General features: G+C 39.1%; 1 protein-coding gene across 1 annotated transcript; it reads right to left on the reverse strand.

The window, feature by feature from the left end:
- Window positions 1–19,999: 19,999 nt before the first annotated feature.
- On the reverse strand, window positions 20,000–23,115 carry LOC132285826 (geraniol 8-hydroxylase-like). Its single transcript, XM_059788053.1, has 2 exons — window positions 22,071–23,115; window positions 20,000–21,112 (listed from the first exon to the last, which is right to left on the reverse strand). Exons 1-2 carry the CDS (start codon window positions 22,950–22,952, stop codon window positions 20,498–20,500), a joined length of 1,497 nt encoding a protein of 498 aa, XP_059644036.1. The 5' UTR covers window positions 22,953–23,115; the 3' UTR covers window positions 20,000–20,497.
- Between the last annotated feature and the right edge of the window lie 430 nt (window positions 23,116–23,545).

Consider the following 23,545-nt stretch of genomic DNA (forward strand, 5'->3'; position numbering starts at 1 on the left):
GATAACCCTTACATTTTAAAGAGTCCTGAACTCAATAAAATGCCCCAATTAAGTCTCGAACACAATCGGCACACTCCAAGGTGTCCGGTACGCAAAACGCGAAAAGATGAAAATGCCCCTGAAAAATCAGAAAATTCCCAAAAATAGAAAATAGTTAAAAACAGAAACATCATAAGTCGACTGGCCGCTTCCGGGTCTCACCGGTTTTTCATGACTGAAGATTCTCGCCGGCGTTCATGGTTGTTGTTCTCTGTAATCGCCGGCATTCTAGTTTACACGTTGTTGAAGTTTTTAGGACTCCCAGTTTTCAAAGCTTAAACCCAACTCAGCCACTTCAACGTCACTGTATCAGATTTCATGGAGTTAAGTCTTTCACTGTATTTCCATCTCTAATATGGAGTGAAGCACACAGTTCAGTCCATTTTAGCCCTCTCTGTTATTTTCGTTTAAGGTCTTGGGCACCATCCACCTTTATTTGCACTATGCACCGACAAAAATAATGAAGCTCACTGGCTTAGGTGAGAGAGGAGATATATATATTTAAAAGACATTTTGATTGAGCTCTGCTCTTTTGCAGACCCAATATATCTCTATATCATCGTTTCTTTTGACAGCAAATACACTCTAAAGTATATATCATAAATGGTTCATCATGCGTCTTCAAGTTTGACCCATAAGACCTTTGAATATAATACTCCATATGAAAAATAAAACAGCCTCCTTTGAGTGGTAGTGTTTGTGGAAGCCTTTAATTTTAAAATCACGAGACGGCTAATAATGGCATTAGCAAAGCCTATTGCAAATAATATTGTGATATAATAATAAATGTGTAGAACATTGGAGTCATAACTTATCTGGCAATTAGTACTCGTTCCCACAAACGGCGCCAACTATTGATGCAAAATCTGCATGATCCGGAGCCAATGCCATTCCTGCAAGACAAGAGAAGTGATGATCGTCGAAATGCACCCGGCCGGCACCACGCCAGTCATCACTTCTCTTATCTTGCAGGAATGGCATTGGCTCCAGATCGTGCAGATTTTTGCATCAACAACAATGAAAGAAGCAAACTTAGTTTTGCTATCATGACCTGATGAGAGGATTTGCTGTGGTAAAACAAGCTGGTAAAGAGGACCTAAATAGCACCAGTTGTTAAACCAGAAATTGGAGAACATTCCATTCCCAATTCTAGTTTGACAAGGGGTGGAATGGAGCTTCTGGGGTTGAGAAGTCTTCTCCAAGTCCATGAACATTGTCAAGGGATCTTAACCTCCCAAATACTTCTCCCTTTTAGAAGATAAGTATTGATCCAGTTAACCCAAAGCATTTCCTTGTTGGAGATGATCGATGTTCCAGAAATGTTTGATGACAGCCACTTCATTCCAAGTTACAAGGTTTGGAAGGCCAAGTCCACCAGATCTCTTAGGGAGACAGCAAGCTTCCCAATTGACCTTAGCACCAGATTTCTTAAGAGTGGCCCTGACCTGAAAATGCAGTCTAATTCATCAATGATACTTTTGGGGAGGATGAATTTAGAGCTCCAGAAGGTTTGTGTAGAGAACAATACAGCCTTGATAAGTTACAATCTCCCTGCAAAGGAGAGATTCCTGCTAGTCTAGTGTAAGATTCTGTGTAAATGAGGGTTCTACAGTCTGAAGCTCTAAGCATATAAGTTAGGTACTCCCAAGTATCTAATGACAGGTAGTGACCCCTTTTCAAATCCAAGCAAAGATAGGATACTGGCTTCCCTAGTTACATAACTTCTGAATGTTTTTTAAAACAAATTATTTTCACAATAATAATAATTAAAAAAAAAAAAAAAAAAGAACCGACTAAACCATATGTGACATAAATAGCCACTAGATAATGAAAGATGAAATAATATCATGTGAGATTCACATTAATGTATCTAGCTAATGCTGTCTATTTGTTACTTTTATTTTCTATCCAGTCAGTTGACTTAAAGTTGGCCAAACTATAATTACTCTTTTTAAAGTAACATTTTATTTTTTTTAATCTTTTGGGTAACCACTCGGACAATTTGATTTACTAAATGGCATTAATGAATCATTATTGTTGGATTATTTTGCAAACAGCGGGTGAGTCTGACTGTGTGAGTATATTACTTTCCTAGATAAGAAGAAGAAAAATATTATAAAAAACTTATATGTTCACCGGAAAATAGAAGAAAAGTTACAGAAAGCCTTGAAAGGTGCTCAAACACACCCCTAATCAGCCGGATGTTAAATTTCCGGATTATTGAAGAAATGCCTCAAAAAATCTGTAGGATACTGAATTTTATGCCAAAATTTTTATAGTAAAACGCATTACTCAGTAAGGTGCTTTGAGAAATTGAATGAAAATAAACCTAATTTTTTTTTTCTAGATATGAGTCATATATATGAGCATGGAAGTAAAAATTTTGGAAATGTAATACTTTTTGATGCAAAAGGTTCTAAGCAATTGGCACCGTATGATCAGTATATATATATAAGAAATATCATTCCTAGGGCCAGAATGGGTCCTCACTCCTCAGTTTGCCCATGTTTCATATTATTAATATAATTTTTCATAATATTAATATAACACATACATAAACACCGTAGAGTAAAAATATTGGTGGATTGATGTGTAGGAATGCTCTGACTAAGCTACAAAGAGATAAATGTATGTCACATGCATCGACTTGTAATTATATATATCTATTTATTACCAAAACTATATTGTATTTTACTGTATTATAGTGTTTCAGTACATATATTAATTTAATTTTTACTTAATTTTTTTTTTCAATTTTAACTATATTATTGTTAACTAAACAAATAAAATTTTTCATATTATTTCAAATTCATTATTAGATTTCCTTTTCAATTTTAACTACTAAAGTCTAATTAAAAAAGGAAATATATAATATTAAATTATGAAATTCAACAAAAATAAACCTAATTAGAGAAAGAAATATATAACACTAAAAAACTTATTTATTTAATTCAATAAAAGGACATCTAGTTAATAGTAGGAAATAGTGAAATTCAATAAAAGAAAATCTAATTGGAGAAGGAAATATACAATACTAAAAAATTATTTATTTAATTAAATTAAATTTGATTTAATTAGAGAATGAAATACTAATAATAAAAATAATAGTAAAAATACTGAAATTCAATACAAGGAAATCTAATTAGAGAAAATAATATATAATTTATTTCAATAAATACACAAGAACACTTCTATATCAAATATACCAATAAAATCCCAAACTAAGAATTCTATATACAAAATTATTTTTATATTTATTTTTTGTAATTTATTTTAAAATTTATAATGTTATTTATTTCAATAAATAATATATTTTTATAATATTATTTATATATAATAAATAATAATGCAAAATTTTTCTTTTATATTTTTTTGATCATTTACAATTTTTTATTTTTTTTACTTTATGTTATATACACACTTCTGCTCACGTATATCGCATGTGTGTTATATATATATAATTGATATCTTGCACAATAATGAAGAAGAGACTTTCTTCACACCAAATGTAATGAAAGTTACTCATACAAAAACTAGGGGTGAGCAAATAATCCGTCAATCCGGTCCGAACCAATCCGATCCGTGTGGTTCAGTTCGGTTTTCAGATCTAATGGTTCGGTGATGGTTTGAAAAATTTGCAATCTGGTATTCGCGGTTCGGTTAACGGATTGGCCCCTGAAAAAACCGATCCGAACCGTTAACCGATCCGAACCAATCCGTTGCCAATCCGAACCGTTAGTCAATCCGAACCGAACCGTGAATAATATTATATATATATATATATATATACACACACAATATTAAATATATAGTATACTTATTATCGTATTTGTATTTCTTTTTTCTTTTCTTTTTTTATTCATTATTCTAACCCTAGCTCTTTAACTCATTACTCTTGCGTCTCATTAGTCATTACAGCCTTTACAGGCTTTACAGCCGCGTCTCACTCTTGCCTCTTCTCTCTTCACCTTCTTCTCTAGACTTTAGTTATCTTCACCTATGTGATTCACTCTTCACTCTTCACCTCTATTTTTGTTCACTCTTTGCCTCCCGATCTCTCGCGTCTCAATCAATTGTTCACTAGATTCGAAGCAACGGCGACCTCTTCGAGTGGATCTACCTCTTTTCCGGTGAGTACACAAATTTTTTGCTTGGATCTTCTTATTCTCCTCTTCTCTGAACATTTTTTGTAAATAACATTAATATTTTCTGTTAATCACCATAACACAGTGATGGATCTTCTTATTCTGGAAGACGACGCCGCCGACGACCATCCCGTGGCTGAACTGTAACTATGTGGCTTCAGGCTCCACTGTGTATGCCATCACGGAGGGTTCGGTGAACGCCGCCGATCTGTCAGGTTGCTGGAGTACGATTCAGGCCAGTGCTAATAGACCTTCAATTTATTTTCCTTTGTCAAGACAGGAAATCCATTGCCCTAACCCTTCCCAAGATGTAAATTTAAAGTTTTTCATTGGAAAATAAACCCATATGAAACTCTATCTCGGATTGAGGAGGTGTTTTGCTTTCTGAAATTTTGATTTGTGTTTTTTTTCTTTTAGGGTTTCCTTGCTGCCTTCTTTTTCCTTGTAAATATCATTGATTTTGTATTCATATTTTTTGTAAAAAAAATGAACAAGATTGACAAAGCCTAATCCGCAGAAACCGAACCGATCCGATCCGTTACTTCACGGATCGGTTTGGTTCGAATTGAAGGTCCTCACGGATCGAAACGGTTTCAATTTTTGCCAATCCGTGGGACCGGTTCGGCTTAATCTTTATCCCCAAACCGAACCGATCCGAACCGTGATCAGGCCTAACAAAAACAAACATGGTTATATATTATTCTTCAACTTACATCAATTTGAATTTCAAAGCACCATTTTTGTAGAATTATGTCAACAAAATGATACTTTTTTTTTATGAAAAATCATGATTATTCGAAATAAAATTCATTGGACCAAGATATCATCAGGTTATTTTGAAGTTTGAATTATTTGATTTATATTCTTGAATAAATTCAATGATTATTTTTTAAGCCTATCATCAATAAAGAGAATCCACTCATGAAATTTCTTCAATCCATTAAATCATATATATATATATATGGTGCATGGTAAAGTGAGGTTGTTTTGTTTGTATTATATGTACCACAATCGATTAATGTGATTTGAATATATAATTCTTATGTTATTTATTTATTTTATTTTTTTGGATAACTTTCTCTTTGACGTACGGTAGGTGTTGTGTCCGTCCATATCTTTGTAGAATATGTTAGCGCAACTTTGTTTGAGGGATGACAACGAAAAAAGAGAAGGTACGAAGAGACCTTACGAAATGGAAAAGTTAAAAAAAAAGACCCATATTCAACGCTTGTTGTCACACAAGACCAATAGAACATAAAATTTTCCAACTTTTTAACATCGGTCTTCTTTGGGGGCTTCATAAAGTCATTAGTTCTATTCACTGATAAAAATACTATTAAAACTTTTTATTATTTGAGAACGAAATTATTCTATGAAATCTAAATCAAATGATTTAGAATTAAATTTCCAGCTTAAACTCTTGAATGTACTAATATGATGGAAATAATAAAAATCCTATTAAAACTTTTTATTATTTGAGAACGAAATTATTCTATGAAATCTAAATCAAATGATTTAGAATTAACTTTCCAGCTTAAACTCTTGAATGTACTAATATGATGGAATTCAATACAATTATAAAACCAAAACAAATAATGTTTCACTCTCAAATCTCAATTCAAATCAATATATATATATATATATATATATATATATATATTGATTTGAATTGAGATTTGAGAGTGAAACATTATTTGTTTTGGTTTTATAATTGTATTGAATTTATTTTCTTCCTGTGGCCATGCCATGTTTGTTATCACACGTTGTGACAATGTCACAGTACTACTGAATAAAAGTAAGATGGCAGCACTATTTGTTGCATGTGGGTGTTTAATATCATTTAATTGTCATTTATTTTGTTATAGGTACAATTTAAGCCAAATAATTCTTTTAAATGAGTGTCGCTCTCACGTTCCAGTCCAAACATGTTCCCGTTCTGGCGCTCTACTGTATTCATGTTTCTGCTCTTGCTTCCACTCTGTAAATACATTTTCATTAGTTAGCGTTAATATGGAAGGCGGAAGCTATTGTTATCTCCCAATGGTCTCTACTCAATCTCTCAAAGTAGACGGTGAGAGTTCGAGTTTCTAGACGAGCAAAGTGGGCGTGTGAGTAGGCCTGTCAACAGGTTGGATTCGGATCGAATTTGACCTGATCCGATCCGAATCCAATAAGCATTTTACTCAATCCGATTCGATAATCCGACGAATTTTTTATAAGTGAATCCATATCCGATTTGTTAATAAAAGAATATCCGATCCGATAAAAGTGTAAGTTTTTTTAAAGAATTTTTTGTAAGTAAATCCATATCCGATTTGTTAATAAAAAAATATCCGATCCGATAAAAGTGTAAGTTTTTTTATAAAAAAAAAAAAAAAAAAAAAAAAAAAAAGTGTAATATCAAAAGAGAATAAAAAACAATGATTAGAAAAAAATTGATAGAAAACAAAAGATAAATAAAATATGGAAGGAAAAGAAAAAATAAATAAATCATTTACTTTTTGTTAAAGAATAAATATTATGACATTATTAATATGTATATTAGGAGATTTATTAGTATGTGGATGAGAACACCACACTTTGTTCATATAACATTATGATTATTATTATTATTATTATTATTATTATTATTATATCTAATATAAATGTGATAGGAGTATTGTGTGTGTGTGTGTGTGTGTGTGTATAATCGGATCGGATCAATATAAATTTATATCCGATTTTTTAAGGAATCGAATTATTGAATTTGTATTGTAATCGGGTTATCAAATTTTTTGTTCAATATACATTCGAGTAATCGGATCAATTTCGGATCAGAATCCGATCCATTGACAGGTCTACGTGTGAGTAGTGTGTGTAAGTTTTTTTTGTCAATAACACAAAAAAAAAAAATAATAATAATAATAATAATAATAATAATAAAGAATGGATGGAGGAGCTCCTTGAAGCTTCCTACTAGGGAGGCTGGAGCGCCTTGTTGTCTTTGTTCGTTGGTTTGCCATTAGGCCTAGAGAAAATTCTAGTTTGGAATTGCACCAACCCCAAGTAGAGAAAACAATAGTTGCCTCCTTGGTCCATGAATTGAGCAAAAAAAAAAGTCATATCATGGCATTTTTAATTATATGATGTTGTCAAAGAGTTGTAAATCGTAGTACTTACATAGCCCCCATCTTATCTAGCATCAAGTCATATTTTCTTATTTTGTATCGAAAAATGGTGTAAAAACGTGGATTATTCAATTTTACACTATACTAATTATACAACTTAATATTTGGTGGCACAATATTATTAAAAATAACTTTAAAACATTAATGTAGGTGCAGAATTTCGCTCAACCAATAATGATTAAGAAAAATAAAACAACTCACTCAATCAATAGTAAAAATAAACAAGAACAATATATGTCGAAGCGTAGAATTGTTTGATTCCTTTATTGGAAGTCTAAGCCTCTATTTATATACAAAAGATTGTAAAATTATGGTAGGACTCGCGTTGTTTGTCCTCCAATTCTTTCTATATAAACATTCTTTACTAATAGAGTTCTTTCCATTGTCTAATTTTCCATACATAGAACTTGCCTTGTACAGAACTTCCTATCTCAGAATTTTCCTTCTATGGTAAATCCTTCAACTGGTAGGATTTGTGCATTCTTGAATAACTGGGCTGAACATACTTTGATCCGGCTGGGCTTGAATAACGGACCGGATGTTAAATATTAACAAGTTGGGCTGATGACCTCTTGATTCGGCCTTGATGGAGGTTGGAAGACAAATAACAATGGTCTTGGGCTAAAAATACACTCAATTTAGGCTTGAGCATGACGGGCCTTTGGAAGATAGATTTACATTTGTGATGACGTGGAATATTCTTATTAGAGGGAGTTTTTTTCCCTCCACACTTTGCCCCAAATTTCATTTTTAATTGAGTGACAGCTCCTATTAAAGAGGGAATTGAAACCGGTTTTTTACCTTGCTTCAGAGACGGTTCGAGGACTTTCATTATTACTCCGTCGTACAATATTCTGCAAGAGTTACATTCGCCCTAGCTGCACTCCTGCGTTCTTCATTCCATCGCTTTGTCAGGTTAGTTTTTTTTCGCATCTTTCTCTTCAATCTTTCATTATGAGTACTTCATCTACTCCCGAACGTATAGACATTGGGGATTCTGAATCCACACCTTCATCTTCCCCCGTTCGCATTAGGGTTCCCCCTCCTAGGGTTTCTACAGATCGTCCTTCGTTGAATCAATTAGGTACTTCCCCCCTTCCAGCCGAGACATCCACCTCAGGCTCTGATAATGTTTTTACTCATGAAGAGAGGAAAACAATCATCTCTATTCGCCGCATCAAGTTCTCTGTTGCTTCGGTAATGGAAGAATTTGATATTCCTGAGGGAGTAGAAATTGTAGAATATCCCGAGGGTGCCGATTTTACCTCCGGTAAGGGAATTGAAGAGAGTGAGTTGCTTCTTTCGGTCGGGCATCTTAGCGCCCTCCAGTTCCCTCTTCACCCCTTCTATCATTTTGTTTTCAACAAGTTAGGTCTTGCCCCCCTTCAGGTAAATCCTAATTTCTTTCGCATCCTTTCGGCACTGTTGGTGCGCTGGAAATTAGAGGCTCTGGATTTGACCTTTGCCGACCTTCTGCTTACTTATAATATATCTAAGCATGGGACCGAGCCTGGTCGCTTCTTTTTTACCTCTACCCTTCATCAGAGGATATGCACGAACCTTCCTTCATCCGAGAAGAAGTGGAAAGAAATGATGGTTATAGTTAAAGGAAAATGGTTCGTGCCCCAATCAATTACGCTCCCCATCCCGCACAAGTTCGGGAAGTTAGGTATAGAATACTTAACCTCCCTTCATACCAAGTGTTCTGGCTGTTTTCCTTGCCAAGTCTTAATGTTTCGCCGTACTTATGAGTTTCTTGGTGTTATTTTAGCTACATTCCCATCTTCCGCAGCAAGGAACAGACTTTCTTTTCTTGAGGAACGAGTCTGGAGTGACCCCTCGCCTATCGAGAACCTGCTAACTTCTTCAAACCTCAAGGATATTGCCTCCAGTGCTATTGCTGCAGACCTCATGGATCTGTCTCTACCATCCTTTGATAGTTTCCCCATTACTGAGGAGGAGATACGGAGGGCTGAGGCTTTAAAAAAGAAAGCCGAAGATGCCCAACCCTTGGTTGTTATTAGGTCTACCGAGGGTGAGGTGGAGGCTGAGGAACCACCAATGAAGAAATCTCGCCTCAACCCCCCATCCTCTGGCAAAGGCAAGGTCCCTTCTAAAAGCAGAGGGAAAAAGGCTGGAGAAGCTGAACCTGAAGATGAAGTCGGGGCATTTGTTCTGGCTGAAACTGGGGCTCCTTGGACTCCTTCCTTCACCAGGGCTGACAAGTCAGTCCTGCATTCAGAGGATTCTGTTATCACAGATCCTTCAGCTGCACTGGCCGTGGTCCGAGGGATGTGGCTCCCAAAGGACGAGGAAGCCATCAGCCAAATGGGGTTGGAACAACTACTCCCCTCTGCCCCGGTCCGGGCCATAGAAGTTCGTATTGCTCCTTCAGAATTATGTTACTCTTGCTTACTCATGTTTCCATTAATGCTCATATTTGTTCCTCTGTTATACAGAGTCTATACCACACAATGGCCCTCTGCGCCACTGCTGAAGCCCAAACCCTCTCCATCAAGAAGCTGGAGAAGGATCTTGACAATGCAGAGAAGAGAGCCACCACTGCCTCTACCAATCTGAAGATAGCTACTGAAGCCAAGGATGTGTATAAGAGGCAGTTGGCTACCTCTGAGGCTAAGGTGGATTCTCTTCAGGCCGAAATTCAACGCCTGACCGAGGCTCTTACTACTTGCTTCAAGGCGGGGAAACAAATGCAGGGGCGCTACTCCTGTCTGGCACACCTGGCTAGTGCTAAAGCGTTCCGGTCTGGCTATAATCAGGGCTCAGGCCCCAGGACGATGGATCCGAATGCTTTTGACAAGCAGGTGGGGGTGCACTTCCCATATAATGAAAGGCCACAGGCTTTGGAAGCTGAAATTCACTTTGCCGAGATGGTGAAGGCGCACATGAAGGGTACTCCTAGCTCTTCTGCCCCTGCGGCTTCAATTCCTCCTACCCCAAGTCCTATTGTAGTGGATGCTTTTGAATCTACTCCCTTCGATCCGAAGAAGAAGTAGAACCATGTATTTCGTTTTTATTGACAGTATGTTTGGGATAATAAATATAATTTTTGTTTTAGGCTTTCAATACCTGATTTGTTTTTGCTGTATGCTTTTGAGATTGTTCATACTTTTTTGACTGGTAATGTTTTTATAACAAACAAAACACATTGTCTTTATGCTTCGGATTTATGTTATCCGAGAAAAAGCAAGGATGGTGGGAAGAAGGAGATCCTTTTAACAGCTTAATTGATATCTCAGGATAATTCATATGGACAATGATCTAACTGTTAAGTGAACTCTTCTTGCCTTTGACTTGCCTGTAGTAGACGTATACATACTCTTTCTTTCTCGTGTGTTCCTGATGTGGGGTGGATCATGATGAACTTATGATATATCCACATCCACAGGGTATTAAACACTTGGAGTCCGGAGGAAAAAGTTCTGATCCGGCCACCAGAGGTCTGAAGCGAATTGTTCCTCGGCATTGAGTGTGGAGGAATATTGCTGAATAGGACACTTAGGGTCCGAAACTGTCTCGGACACTTAGGATCCGAGGTGAATTGTTCCTCGGCACTGAGTCGTGGAGGAATAGTGCTGAATAGGACACTTAGGGTCCGAAGCTGTCTCGGACACTTAGGATCCGAGGCGAATTAAATACTCCCTGGCGTGGACCCTGAGGGGAGGTTTTGCTGAGCCGGACACTTAGGGTCCGAGGCGAGATTTTTGCCAGCCGAACACTTAGGGTCCGAGGCGAGATTTTTGCGGAGCCGGACACTTAGGGTCCGAGGCGAATGAACTACTCCCCGGCGCTGAGCTTGAGGGGAGGTTTTGCCGAGCCGGACACTTAGGGTCCGAGGCGAGATTTTTGCCGAGCCGAACACTTAGGGTCCGAGGCGAGATTTTTGCCTAGCCGAACACTTAGGGTCCGAGGCGAATGAACTACTCCCTGGCGCTGAGCCTGAGGGGAGGTTTTGCCGAGCCGGACACTTAGGATCCGAGGCGATATTTTTGCTGAGCCAGACACTTAGGGTCCGAGGTTAAATGAATTACTCCCCGGCGCTGAGCCTGAGGGGAGGTTTTGCCGAGCTGGACACTTAAGGTCCGAGGCGAGATTTTTGCCAAGCCAGACACTTAGGGTCCTAGGCGAATGAACTACTCCCCGGCGCTGAGCCTGAGGGGAAGTTTGTTTATATTTTTTCTCAAACAACTTATCATGAGGCCGAGGATTCAAAAATGATAAGAGGCCAAGAAAGCAAGTAACAGTGGCTGTGAAGTTTCCTATTTGTTAACTTTGGAGACTTTCCTCCTCCATTGGTACTCCCTTCTTGGCAACCAAATGTAGTGGACTACGCATATATGAACTGCATTTCTTTTTTATTTCTATCCGATGTGGGAGATAGACTAAATTTTGTCAAAAAGGTCGGTGTAAGGAATGCCTCTGGTATCGAGCTTGACAGCCTTAAATACCAGTGGGCCTTCCTTACACCGTAATTAACTATTTGAATATTCCCATATATAACAGAATGTAGCACATACTTTTTTGTCGATGTGGGATAAAAAGTTTTAACCATAGGCCATAACTTATGTTTTTTTTTTTTCCTTAAAAATCATTGTGACGAATGCTTTTTAACAGCTTGCTTCTAATTGTATAAAAATTGCATTGTGCGACTTGGCATGCATAAAAATTGCCTAATGCGACGCATGCATAAAAGTTGCATAATCATAGAGTAGTATAGCCCCCATTTTTATAGAAAGAAATGAATAGAGTAGAGTTGTACTTAATATAGAAGCAAAATAAAGAAAAGTTTGGCTGACTGTGGACATACTCAGCCTTATTTGTGAAGAATTTGTAGCAAAATTGACAAACTTATCTAATGGAAATACCTTTTAAGGTGCATTGCGTTCCAAGGACGCGCAATGAGACGTCCGCCAGCTTCGGCCAAACGATATGCTCCTTTCCCCACTACTTCGGTAACCATGTAGGGTCCGGTCCAATTAGGTTTCAGTTTCTTTACATGAGTTGTCTCTTGCTTCAAAACCCAATCGCCTACCACAAAGCTCCTGAATCTGACGCGTTTGTTATAACTGTTACACACCTGCTGTTGGTATGCCGCGAGCCGAATTGCTGCTGCATCTCTCCTTTCGTCCACAAGATCAAGGCTATGTTCGAGTTGTTGCTCATTGTTCCCTTCCAGTACCAAGGATGTCCGAAGGGTTGGGATTATGGACTCGGTAGGAATGACAGCTTCGGATCCATATGCCATAGCAAATGGGCTTTCTCCCATGGGTCGCCTTGGAGTGGTTCGATAGGCCCAGAGCACTTGAGGGAGATTCTCGTACCATTTTGTCTTTAATTTCTCCAATTTTTTCTTTAAGCACCCAAATATCGTGCGATTAGTTATTTCAGCTTGCCCATTGCCTTGTGGATGACTAACTGCAGCCAATTTTTGCAGGATTCCATGTTCGTTAAAGAACTTTCTTGTACTTCTGTTATCGAGGTTCTTACCATTGTCCATTACGATGACTTTTGGTACCCCAAACCGGCAAATAATGTTGCTCCAAATGAAATGCTTTACTTCTTCGTGGGTGACGCTAGAGAAGGCTTCAGCTTCCACCCACTTGGTGAAGTAATCCGTAGCCAGAAGCACATGCTCCTTTTTTTCCACGGTTTTGGGTAACGGTCCTACTACATCAATCCCCCATTGGGCGAACGGCCATGGATTAGCCATGGCGTGCAAACCTTCAGCAGGTTGATGCTTTACTGGACCATGGCGCTGACACTTGTCACATCTTCTTGAGTATTCTTCGGCATTCCGAGCCAAGTATGGCCAAATATAGCCTTGGGTTAGAATTTTGTGTACAAGGGATCTTCCTCCCGAGTGATTTCCACAATCTCCTTCATGAATTTGTTTTAGAATTGTGAGAGCCTCAGTAGGGGTTAAACACTTGAGATAAGGACCGGAGAATGACCTTCGGTATAACTGGTTATTAATGATTGAGTATTTAGCCGCGGTAAGCTTAAGCTTCCTTGCCTCAGCTTTTTGATTTGGGAGAACTCCCTCCTTGAGGTAGGCCTCGATTGGATCAATCCAGCATGGCTCGCGTGGAACTTCCGGGACCACCATCACCTCTTGCCGGGGATTAATGCTAGGTTCTTCGAGGACATCGATTGGAACAAGCCGAATCAACTCTTCGTCTGAAGATGATGCGGCTGCGGCCAATCGATCTACTTCGGCATTTTCATCTCGTGGTACCTGATGGAATTCGATTTGATCGAACTCCTGGATGGCATTCTCTACAGCATCTTTGTATGATTTCATACGTTCCTCCTTGGGATAATAGTGCCCTGTCACTTGATTGATCACAAGCTGTGAGTCACTAAAAACTTTTAAGCACCGTACCTGTAGCTGTTTAGCTAGCCGAAGGCCGGCAAGCAACGCCTCATACTCGGCCTCGTTATTAGTAGCTGGGAAATATAGCCAAATTGACTGCTGTAGCTTGATACCCTCTGGTGTTGTGATGTCAATCCCGGCCCCTGCCCTTTTCTGGTTGGAAGAGCCATCAACCCATAACTCCCAGTATGGCTTTTGAAGTGTCGGCTCCTCAGATTGATCTTCATACTCCAGTAGGAAATCTGCTACTGACTGCCCCTTGTGAGATACCTTTGGTGCATAAGTGATATCAAAAGAGCTAAGTTCAATAGCCCATCTTGTAATTCGACCAGACAAGTCTGGTTTAGCTAGGATAGCCCGTATAGGGTGATTTGTAAGTACCACTATGCTGTGAGATTCGAAGTAATGTCGAAGTTTCCTCTTGGCATAAATTAACGCCAGGATTATCTTTTCCGTCTTGCTGTACCGTGTCTCGGCATCCGTCATCGTTTTGCTTGTATAAAAGATTGGGTGCTGAACCTTGCCTCCTTCTTTGATCAACACTGCGCTTGTTGCTACAGCTAATACTGCCAAGTACAGGATGAGAGTGTCTCCGGGCGTTGGAGCAGAAAGGATTGGGGGTTTTGTCATGTAGCTTTTCAATTGATTGAGAGCTTCCTGCTGCTGAGGTCCCCACATATCTTTGTTTTTGGATCGAATAGCATCAAAGAAAGGTTTATACTTATCAGATAATCGGGATATGAACCGGCTGAGAGCCGCAATTCGGCCGGTTAGAACTTGCACTTCCCTGCGGGTTTTTGGCTCTTGGTTCTGTATGAGTGTCTTTGCCTGAGCTGGGCTTACTTCTATTCCTCTTTTATTTACAATGTGCCCGAGGAACTGTCCTGAAGAGACGGCGAAGGAGCACTTGGTGGGGTTCAGCTTCATATTGTACCTCTTGAGAGTATCAAAAACCTCCTGGAGGTGCTTCGGGTGATCCTCTTTCCGTATACTTTTGACCACCATGTCATCGATATAGGCTTCAACTGTATTCCCCAGTAGATTATTGAAAATTTTATTGACAAGTCGCTGGTAGGTGGCTCCGGCATTCTTTAGACCGAAGGGCATCACTCTGTAGCAGTAAGTGCCCGTCTCTGTGATGAAAGCGGTTTTCTCCTCATCTTCAGGATTCATGGGAATCTGATTATAGCCGGAGTATGCATCGAGGAATGTGAGCCTCTCATAACCTGTCGTAGCATCCACCATTTAATCAATCTTGGGCAGAGGGAAGCTATCTTTTGGGCAAGCTTTGTTAAGGTTGGTATAATCTACGCATACCCTCCATTTCTCATTCTTCTTTTAAACGACTACTACATTTGAGAGCCATTGTGGGTATTGCACCTCTCGAATGAATCCTGCTTGTAATAGTTTATTTACTTCCTCGGCTATTATGCGATTCCGTTCAGGTGCGAACCGTCGGTGCCTCTGCTTGACTGGCCTGAATTCTGGGTTAACCCTCAAACTATGGCATGAGACCGTAGGATCGATCCCCACCATGTCCGAGTGATCCCAGGCAAAGACATCCGAATTGCACCGAATGACCCTGATCAATGCTTCCTTCTCTTCGGCTGTGCAAGATGAGCCAATGTAGGTGACCTTCTGAGGGTCTCCGAGGACAACCTCTATAGCTTCGAGGGACTCCTCGGTAGGTGCTTCAGCCTCGGCTTCTTCCACTGCCTTGAGATACTTGGGCAGAGGATACTGTAACTGCTATTTGATTGCGTCTTTGGGATTCGCCTCTGACTGAGGTGATTTCGACGCCTTCTTTGCTTCATGTAGCGTTAGCATGTAACATTCTTTTGCAGCAACCTGGTCTCCCCAGAGGTCGATGACCTCCCTGCCATCTGGGGATAAACACCTCATTACTTGATGAAGGGTAGAGGGGACTCCGTTCATACGATAGATCCAACCTCTCCCCATAATGAGGCTATAAGATGGATGAATCTCCGTCACGACAAGGTTCTCCTTCAGAGTCCTCTTTGCTGCAGTAACGGATAGATCGATCACCCCAAGCGGATTCACCTTAGTACCATCAAACCCCATTAGGGGGCTGAAAGTTGGCCTGATGGACGATGGTGAAACCCCCAGTTGATCGAAAGCTACTTTTGTAATGATGTTGGCGCTACTTCCCGGATCTATCAGTACCCTCCTAATCATATAATTCGCTTCTAGGAGGCTAATGACCAAGGGGTCCTCATGCGGGCGCTGGACTATAGACAGATCATTGTTACCGAATCCAATGTTAATGCTGCCTGGTGCAACCGTGTTTACCGAAGACAATCTTCGTAACTTATGAGCCTCTCTCAGCCTGGATCTGTACAACTCTTCAGACTCTTCATCATCCTCTGACCTTCCGTGTATGGCATGGATAACCTTTACCTGACCGCCCTCTACCCGTCGAGGGTTAACCTCCTGAGGTTTTACGTACTCCTTCGTGGCGAGATACTCCACCAACTCTCCTCTCGCTATCATGCTTTCTACCTGTCGCTGAAGGGACCTGCAGTCATTGGTGGTATGCCCATAGTCTCTATGGTAGGCACAATGTTTGCTTTTGTCCCTCTGCTCTAAGGGTTGTTTCATGGGTTGAGGAGTTGCGAACCTCGTCTTATTCTCTTGGAATAGGCGCGCTAAGGTAGTACGGAGAGGGGTAAGCCTGTCCTCTGTCCTTTGCCTCTTCTCAGGCGCTTGGGTGACTTGTGTGGCGGCATAAGGAACCTTCTGCATCTTTGTGCTTGCAGCTTTCTCTCGAGACTTGTTTTCCACTGTGACGAGGGTAGCGTGTTGTGCACGGTGGGCTACGTTTTCCTCCAACCGAATGTAGATTTGTGCCCTAGCGTTCAAAGTCTGTATATCCGGGGGGGAATATTTGATCAAGGATGTGTGAAACTTGGTTCCCTGGATCATTGCCAACTTAAATGTTTCGATTGCCGTGGCAGGGTAGCAATCTGCTATCTCCGAGGCTTCCATGTTAAACCTGGATAAGAAATCTTGCAGAGTTTCTCCCTTCCTTTGCCTTATGGTGAAAAGGCTGGCGATACTTTTCTTCTGCTTCTTATTTCCGCAATACTGGGCTAAGAACATAGTGCACAAGGTCTCATAATCAGGGATAGACTTGTGTGGCCTATTCCTGAACCATTCTAACGCTGCTCCAGTTAAACTGGTAGGAAAAACCTTACACATTCACGGATCGTTATGATCGTCCAGTGCCATCTTTTGTGCATAATGATCGAGATGCCGAGAAGGGTCTCCTGCCCCATCGAACTGGGTGAAGGATGGCATAGTGAACTTCCTTGGTCTCTCCACAAGGTACACATCGTCAGTAAAGGGGGTTTTGACCAAGGAGTTCTTGTGCTCTCTAGCCATCTCGGCTGGTGTCTGAACTCTTAATAGCTTCTTTTCGTCGAAGGCATCTTGTACGCATGCGCCATCTGGAACGCCATTGGACCATACCGTAAGCCTATGGCTGGACTCGGCATGTTCGTCCTGTGTGCGACGCGGGAGATTATCCGAAGCAACCGCCTCGGACCTTGTCCCTTGCTGTTGCTGAACCTCATTAGGTCGAGCCCCGTTGGGTGGTGTCCCGTTGGCCGGAGGCTCGTGAACTGGAGGTAAATTCTGGGTGGGGGGTGGTGCTGCAGCATCGCCTGGTGGTGGTTGTGGCGTTAGCCTGGCCATTGCCGTGTGCAGCGTATGAGTTTGCTGCTGAAGCGCAGCTATCTGGGCGACACTTGTATCGTTTGCTTGCCGGAGTGTCTCAAATTGGTACAAGAACTCCTCTCGCATCTTTTGCATCAATTCTATCTGTTGATTCATTGCTGACTCTCCGTTTGACATTCCAGATACGACTAAGGATTTGATTTGAAGAACAAGTGGGAGTATATTTTTATACGATTCCCACAGACGGCGCCAAAGTGTAGGTGCAGAATTTCGCTCAACCAATAATGATTAAGACAAATAAAACAACTCACTCAATCAATAGTAAAAATAAACAAGAACAATATATGTCGAAGCGTAGAATTGCTTGATCCCTTTATTGGAGGTCTAAGCCTCTATTTATATACAAAATATTGTAAAATTATGGTAGGACTCGCGTTGCTTGTCCTCCAATTCTTTCTATATAAACATTCTTTACTAATAGAGTTCTTTCCATTGTCTAATTTTCCATACATAGAACTTGCCTTGTACAGAACTTCCTATCTCAGAATTTTCCTTCTATGGTAAATCTTTCAACTGGTAGGATTTGTGCATTCTTGAATAACTGGGCTGAACATACTTTGATCCGGCTGGGCTTGAATAACGGACTGAATGTTAAATATTAACAAGTTGGGCTGATGACCTCTTGATTCGGCCTTGATGGAGGTTGGAAGACAAATAACAATGGTCTTGGGCTAAAAATACACTCAATTTGGGCTTGAGCATAACGGGCCTTTGGAAGATAGATTTACATTTGTGATGACGTGGAATATTCTTATTGAAGGGAGTTTTTTTCCCTCCACAATTAAACATTACAGTATAAGTGACATGCAATTAAAAAAGATTGCAGACATAAATCCCGTGTGGTTCATCTTATTTATATGAAATTAAGACAAGGTTCACGATGAAGAGAAATATTTTCAGCTAGCATGCATGTACGAAACGTTGTTGTTTGCTTCCGAGAGAGGTGGCGGCTAGGATTCAGATTGGATTTGGGCTGAGAAATTGAAGTTTAGGTTTATAACTTAATATGAATGGTAGGATCATGGACTTGGGCCCTTTTATTTTTAAAAGTATTTTGTTAAATTTATACTGCAAGTAGATTGGATTGGGTTAAAATAAGCTTTATACTTGAGTTTATAAAAAAATAAAAAAATAAAAAAAAGGTTGACCTTATTATGTAGGCATATAGCATACATATATTTATGAGCTCAATTAACAAATCAAGTCAATTAACAAACTTGTTTATCAACGTGTTAACAAATTAATGAATCGTATAGACTATTTAAAATTAGTTCATTTATTATCTAAAAATATAATATTTTTTTGTTTGAATTCGATTAATGACCCAACAAGATTTATATATATATATATATATATATATATATATATAGATTTTATTGACATTTGTGATGTCACTCTTAAAGTTCCAAATAATTTGAGAAAATTCGAGATATCAATAAGTCTTATATGTCCTAAATGTTCCTTATACAATTTGGATAGCAAACTCTTTGTCATAGGATTTGCGATTATTAACCTTGTTCTTATGTAATTTACTAACACTTGATGATTCTAAACTTTTTCTTTAACAACAAAAAACTTTATGTCAATTCACATGTTAGAACTTCCACTTGCGTTGCTGTTACATAAACAAACCAACAAACAACAACCATTTCAAAAAAAAAAAAAAAAAAAAAAAAAACAAACAAACCAACAACTACAAATAGCAATGACTACATTTCTATTTTTCATTACAAAACCAAGAGAGCAAGATATGTAAAGTACATGGGTAACTTAATCGAGTGGGTATATATCACTATCCATAAAATATTGCACGTAAAATATTGCACTTATGATGAGCTAGTTTGCACATCTTTGTCCTTCTCTGTTTTTTTTAACCATTTCCAAAAAAAAGTTTGTACCATACAGAGTAGTTTGCTTTGCTTTTGCTTTTGTTGTGGCATCAAAGTACTTGGTCACCACTTGGCATTTACATTATTTAGGTGTAAATTAAGTACAAATTAAAAAGTCTGAAGAGAACATCACTAACCCTTTCCACTTGTAAGTACATGTGCAGCTTAATATTGTACAAGAATGACACCTTTGGTTAATTTATAATATTGAAATGAAAAAGGAGTACCATTCCAATTTTCTTTTCATCTTTTTCTTAAATGTTGAAAAAACTTATTCCTCTTGATGACATAAGCAATTTATATTTTATTTTATTATAAAATGATATTAAAAAGTAACCTAACATGTACCTACATCCAAAAAAATTAGTATATCTCATTCTCTTAATGACGTTTTCACCATCTAATAGATTGACTTGATCTAATTATCCAGCGAATTTGATTACACTCTCCACTCAAAATCAAATAACTTACAATTTGTCAATCACACTAATATCAATTTTGTTGATTTTGCTCAAATAGTTAGGTTGAGTCAAGTTCACGTGCCTTTAAATGAATAGAAATGGGTTGAATCAAGATTCAAGACAAGTAAATTGTCAAACACCTAACACATTTTGGAATCAAGACAAGTAAATTGGATTTCTTTATTTTAAGGGAATATTTGAAACACCAACTTGGAACCACATAGAAGCTCGAAACATCTTCATGGAAATATAGTGTCACCAAAAAAGGGAAAAAAAAAGATAATAAGATAATTGGAGGGACCTAATTGCTTGGTGCACATCAACTTGGACACAGAAGCACTTTATCATACATAAACTTCTTCTTTCATGTGCCATTTATTTCATTTGGCAGAAGAGAAATGCCAGAGCCTTCAACAACAGGTCTGCTTCAGCTCATCACATAATCCATCTCATTAAAGGATACATCAGAGCAAGATTTGCTTCCCTCAAGCTAAATCTCCTGAAGCACTGCATCAACTTTTCTTTCAAGGATGCTCCTTTGCAAGTGGCCAATCTTGGTTCTGTTATTTTATAAAGCTTACCTTTTTACCCAAAAAAAGAATAAAAATAAAAATAAAAATAAAAATAAAAACTCTAAGGACTTAAATCATTCCATCTTTTTCATCATAGGAATGGCAGTAAGTGGGATGGCTTTCTTCAATGTAATCCCAAACTGCTCCTCCATGTCCAAATTCTCCGGCTCGATTCCTCCGGCGATCTTCCAATTGAATTCATGGACAAGAGAAGCTAACATTAGATGAACCATTCGGAATCCCAGAGGCAAACCGGGACAGATTCTCCGGCCAGCGCCAAACGGTATGTACTGAAAGTCTTGAACTTTAAAGTCAATGTTAGAGTCTAAGAACCTCTCTGGCTTAAATACCAATGGGTTGTCCCAATACAATTCATCTCTACCAATAGACCATGCATTCACTACGACTTGGTTGTCCTTATATATGGTGAAGCTGCCGATTTCTACATCGTTCCCGGCTTTGTATGGTAGCAGAAGGGGGGCGGCGGGGTGGAGTCTCATGGTCTCCTTCACCACAGCTTGCAGGTATGGGAGGTGATCAATGTCGGATTCTTCGACGGACCGGTTAGAGCCAATTTTTTGGATGAGTTCGTTCTGTAATTTCTTCATTGTGTCCGGGTTGCGAAGAAGTTCTGCCATTGCCCATTCGGTTGTTAGTGAAGATGAATCACTCCCAGCAATAAACAAGTCCTGTGATTGTATATTGTGAGAGTTTTAAATTTTGAAATACTAAACTCTTGCCTATGTATTCTTGAGGCTGATACAATAATAATATGATGAAGAAGAATAAATGTAAAATAACATTTGTCTACTAATGAGATGCAGTTTAGATTGTCTGAATGTTTGAGTGGGTGGGGTTGCTTGACCTTCCCCCTTCCCAAGAATAAATAAATAAATCATCGATGATGATTTTAAAGTCTACAAGTTTGAACCAAATAGAAAGTCAAAGACCTTTTCCGTCACATATAACTATATTGACTGAATAGGAAGTCCTCGTTTTCCCTCTTTGGTTCAAAGTCTTTGAAATTAATATTCCAACTATTTCGCTTTAATTTTTGTCTTCGAGAATCGTGACTCACATCTGTTTTAATTGTCGCCTTCGGGAATTGTGACTCACATTATTCTCGCAATGTGAGTCTCGATTCCTGAAGGCGACAATTAAAGCGGAGGCAACAATTAAAGCGGATGTGAGTCACAATTCTCGAAGACGGCAATTAAAACGGAATAGTTAGAATATAATATGAGTCACGATTCCCGAAGGTGACATGTAAGTCACGATTTTCGAAGGCGACAATTAAAGTGAGACGGATGTAGTAATATTATTCAAAAATAATATATCTAATTAAATAAAAAGATATCGTTTTCAAATTTTTAGGGCGGACTTTGTTTATAATTTTGAAAAAAGTTATCATGAATTTAAAAAATAGAAAATTATTTTTTAAGAATTATAAAATTAAAACAATTATCTAAAAACAGATATTTTTATAATCAAAGTTTTCAAAAAAAAATTAAAGCAATTAAGTATAGTTTTTTCTACAATATTTTGATTTTCAAATTTCTAAAAACATAAAATTATTTTCATAATTACAAAAACATGTGTGACAAAATACATGAAGTTACATAGCAAAAAGAAGTTCATGGTTGTTACCAGGATCAAAGGTTTGATGGTTAGGCTGTTGAAATCCGACTCATCTTTTTCACATTGATCAAGAAGAACTTCCAAGAAGTCACCAGCCCCCAAACCCAAAGCCCTAGATTTCAAACGCTGACTGATGATTTCGTCAAAGATCTCATGAAGCCTCTTATACGAAGGCTTTATGTGATGCCTTATTCCCTGCAAATCAAACCATTTTAGCACCGGAAAATAATCAGAAACATTTGGCTTCCCACCATCTTCCATAATCCTCCAAACCAGGTCCTTGAACTCCTGAGCTGACTCGAAGTCTGCGTCGATCACGTCGACTGAGAGGATGGTGTTCGACATCAAGTTCAGGCTGGTAGCGAAAGTCACTTGGCCGATGTCCACCGGCTCACCGGAAGCACAGAGCTTCCGGACATGGCCGAGGAGGTCTCCGACTTTCTTGTGGCGGAGGTGTTGCATGGTGTCCAGTGTCTTGTTGGTGAACAGTTGTGTGGTGCAGACTCTCCGGCGGTTGCGCCACTTTTGGTTGCCGGGGACCCACGCAAGGGTTCCTTCCGGGTAGGGTTGGGCCGCGATGACATCCGGCACAGGCCGGTCGGAGAAGGTTTTGTCGTGCGTATGGAGGATTTCTTTGGCCAGTTCGGCGGAGGAAGCAACAATGGTGGTAACAAGGCCGAAGCGGAGAGTCATGAGAGGGCCGTAGTGTTTAGCCCAATTGGCCATTGTCTGGTGGGGTTTCTTCCCCAGTTGGAGGAGGTTACCGACAATGGGAAGTCCGGTGGGACCGGGAGGTTGTTTGGCGGCAGGAGCTCGCCGGAGCAACCACCATTGGAGGCAGAATAACAGTATTACTACTGCAGTAGTGAAGAGGTTGAATTGGATCTCCATTTGGGTGCTCTCTCAAACACCTCTCCAGTGTGGTCACTTGATAAAGTACTGCTAGTGTATATATATATATATAATTTTCTCGGCCATCTTTTTCTCATTTGAAAAGAGAGACATTAACTCCTTACGTGGCTGAAGGCTGAACAAGTATTGGTAACTAATTTTGAAGACTAGACCTCAACAAGTATATGCGTGAAATTTCTCGCTCAATGACTATATATATATAGAAACAGGATTTATTGATGATGGAGGATTTTATCAATTTAGATACCCTAAGTCATTGAGCAAGAAATTTCACGCATATACTTGTTGAGGTCTAGTCTCCAAAATTAGTTACCAATACTTGTTCAGCCTGCAGCCACGTAAGGAGTTAATGTCTCTCTTTTCAAATGAGAAAAAGATGGCCGAGAAAATTGAGAAATATTGCTAAGTAATTTTTCAAACCTATTTGTACGTATAGGGCCCGTTTCTATAAATTTATATTTGTAAGTAAAATCTGTAACGCTCCATCACCCTTCAGACACTAAGTCAGTGTCTCAGAGTTGGAGCTTGATATGAACTATTTATTCTCAAAAGTCACAACTCAATTAATAACT

Source organism: Cornus florida, unplaced genomic scaffold (genome assembly GCF_030987335.1).
Source record: "Cornus florida cultivar Cherokee Brave unplaced genomic scaffold, ASM3098733v1 CherokeeBrave_3.0.0_Hap2_Chr11, whole genome shotgun sequence".
Taxonomy (NCBI): domain Eukaryota; kingdom Viridiplantae; phylum Streptophyta; class Magnoliopsida; order Cornales; family Cornaceae; genus Cornus; species Cornus florida.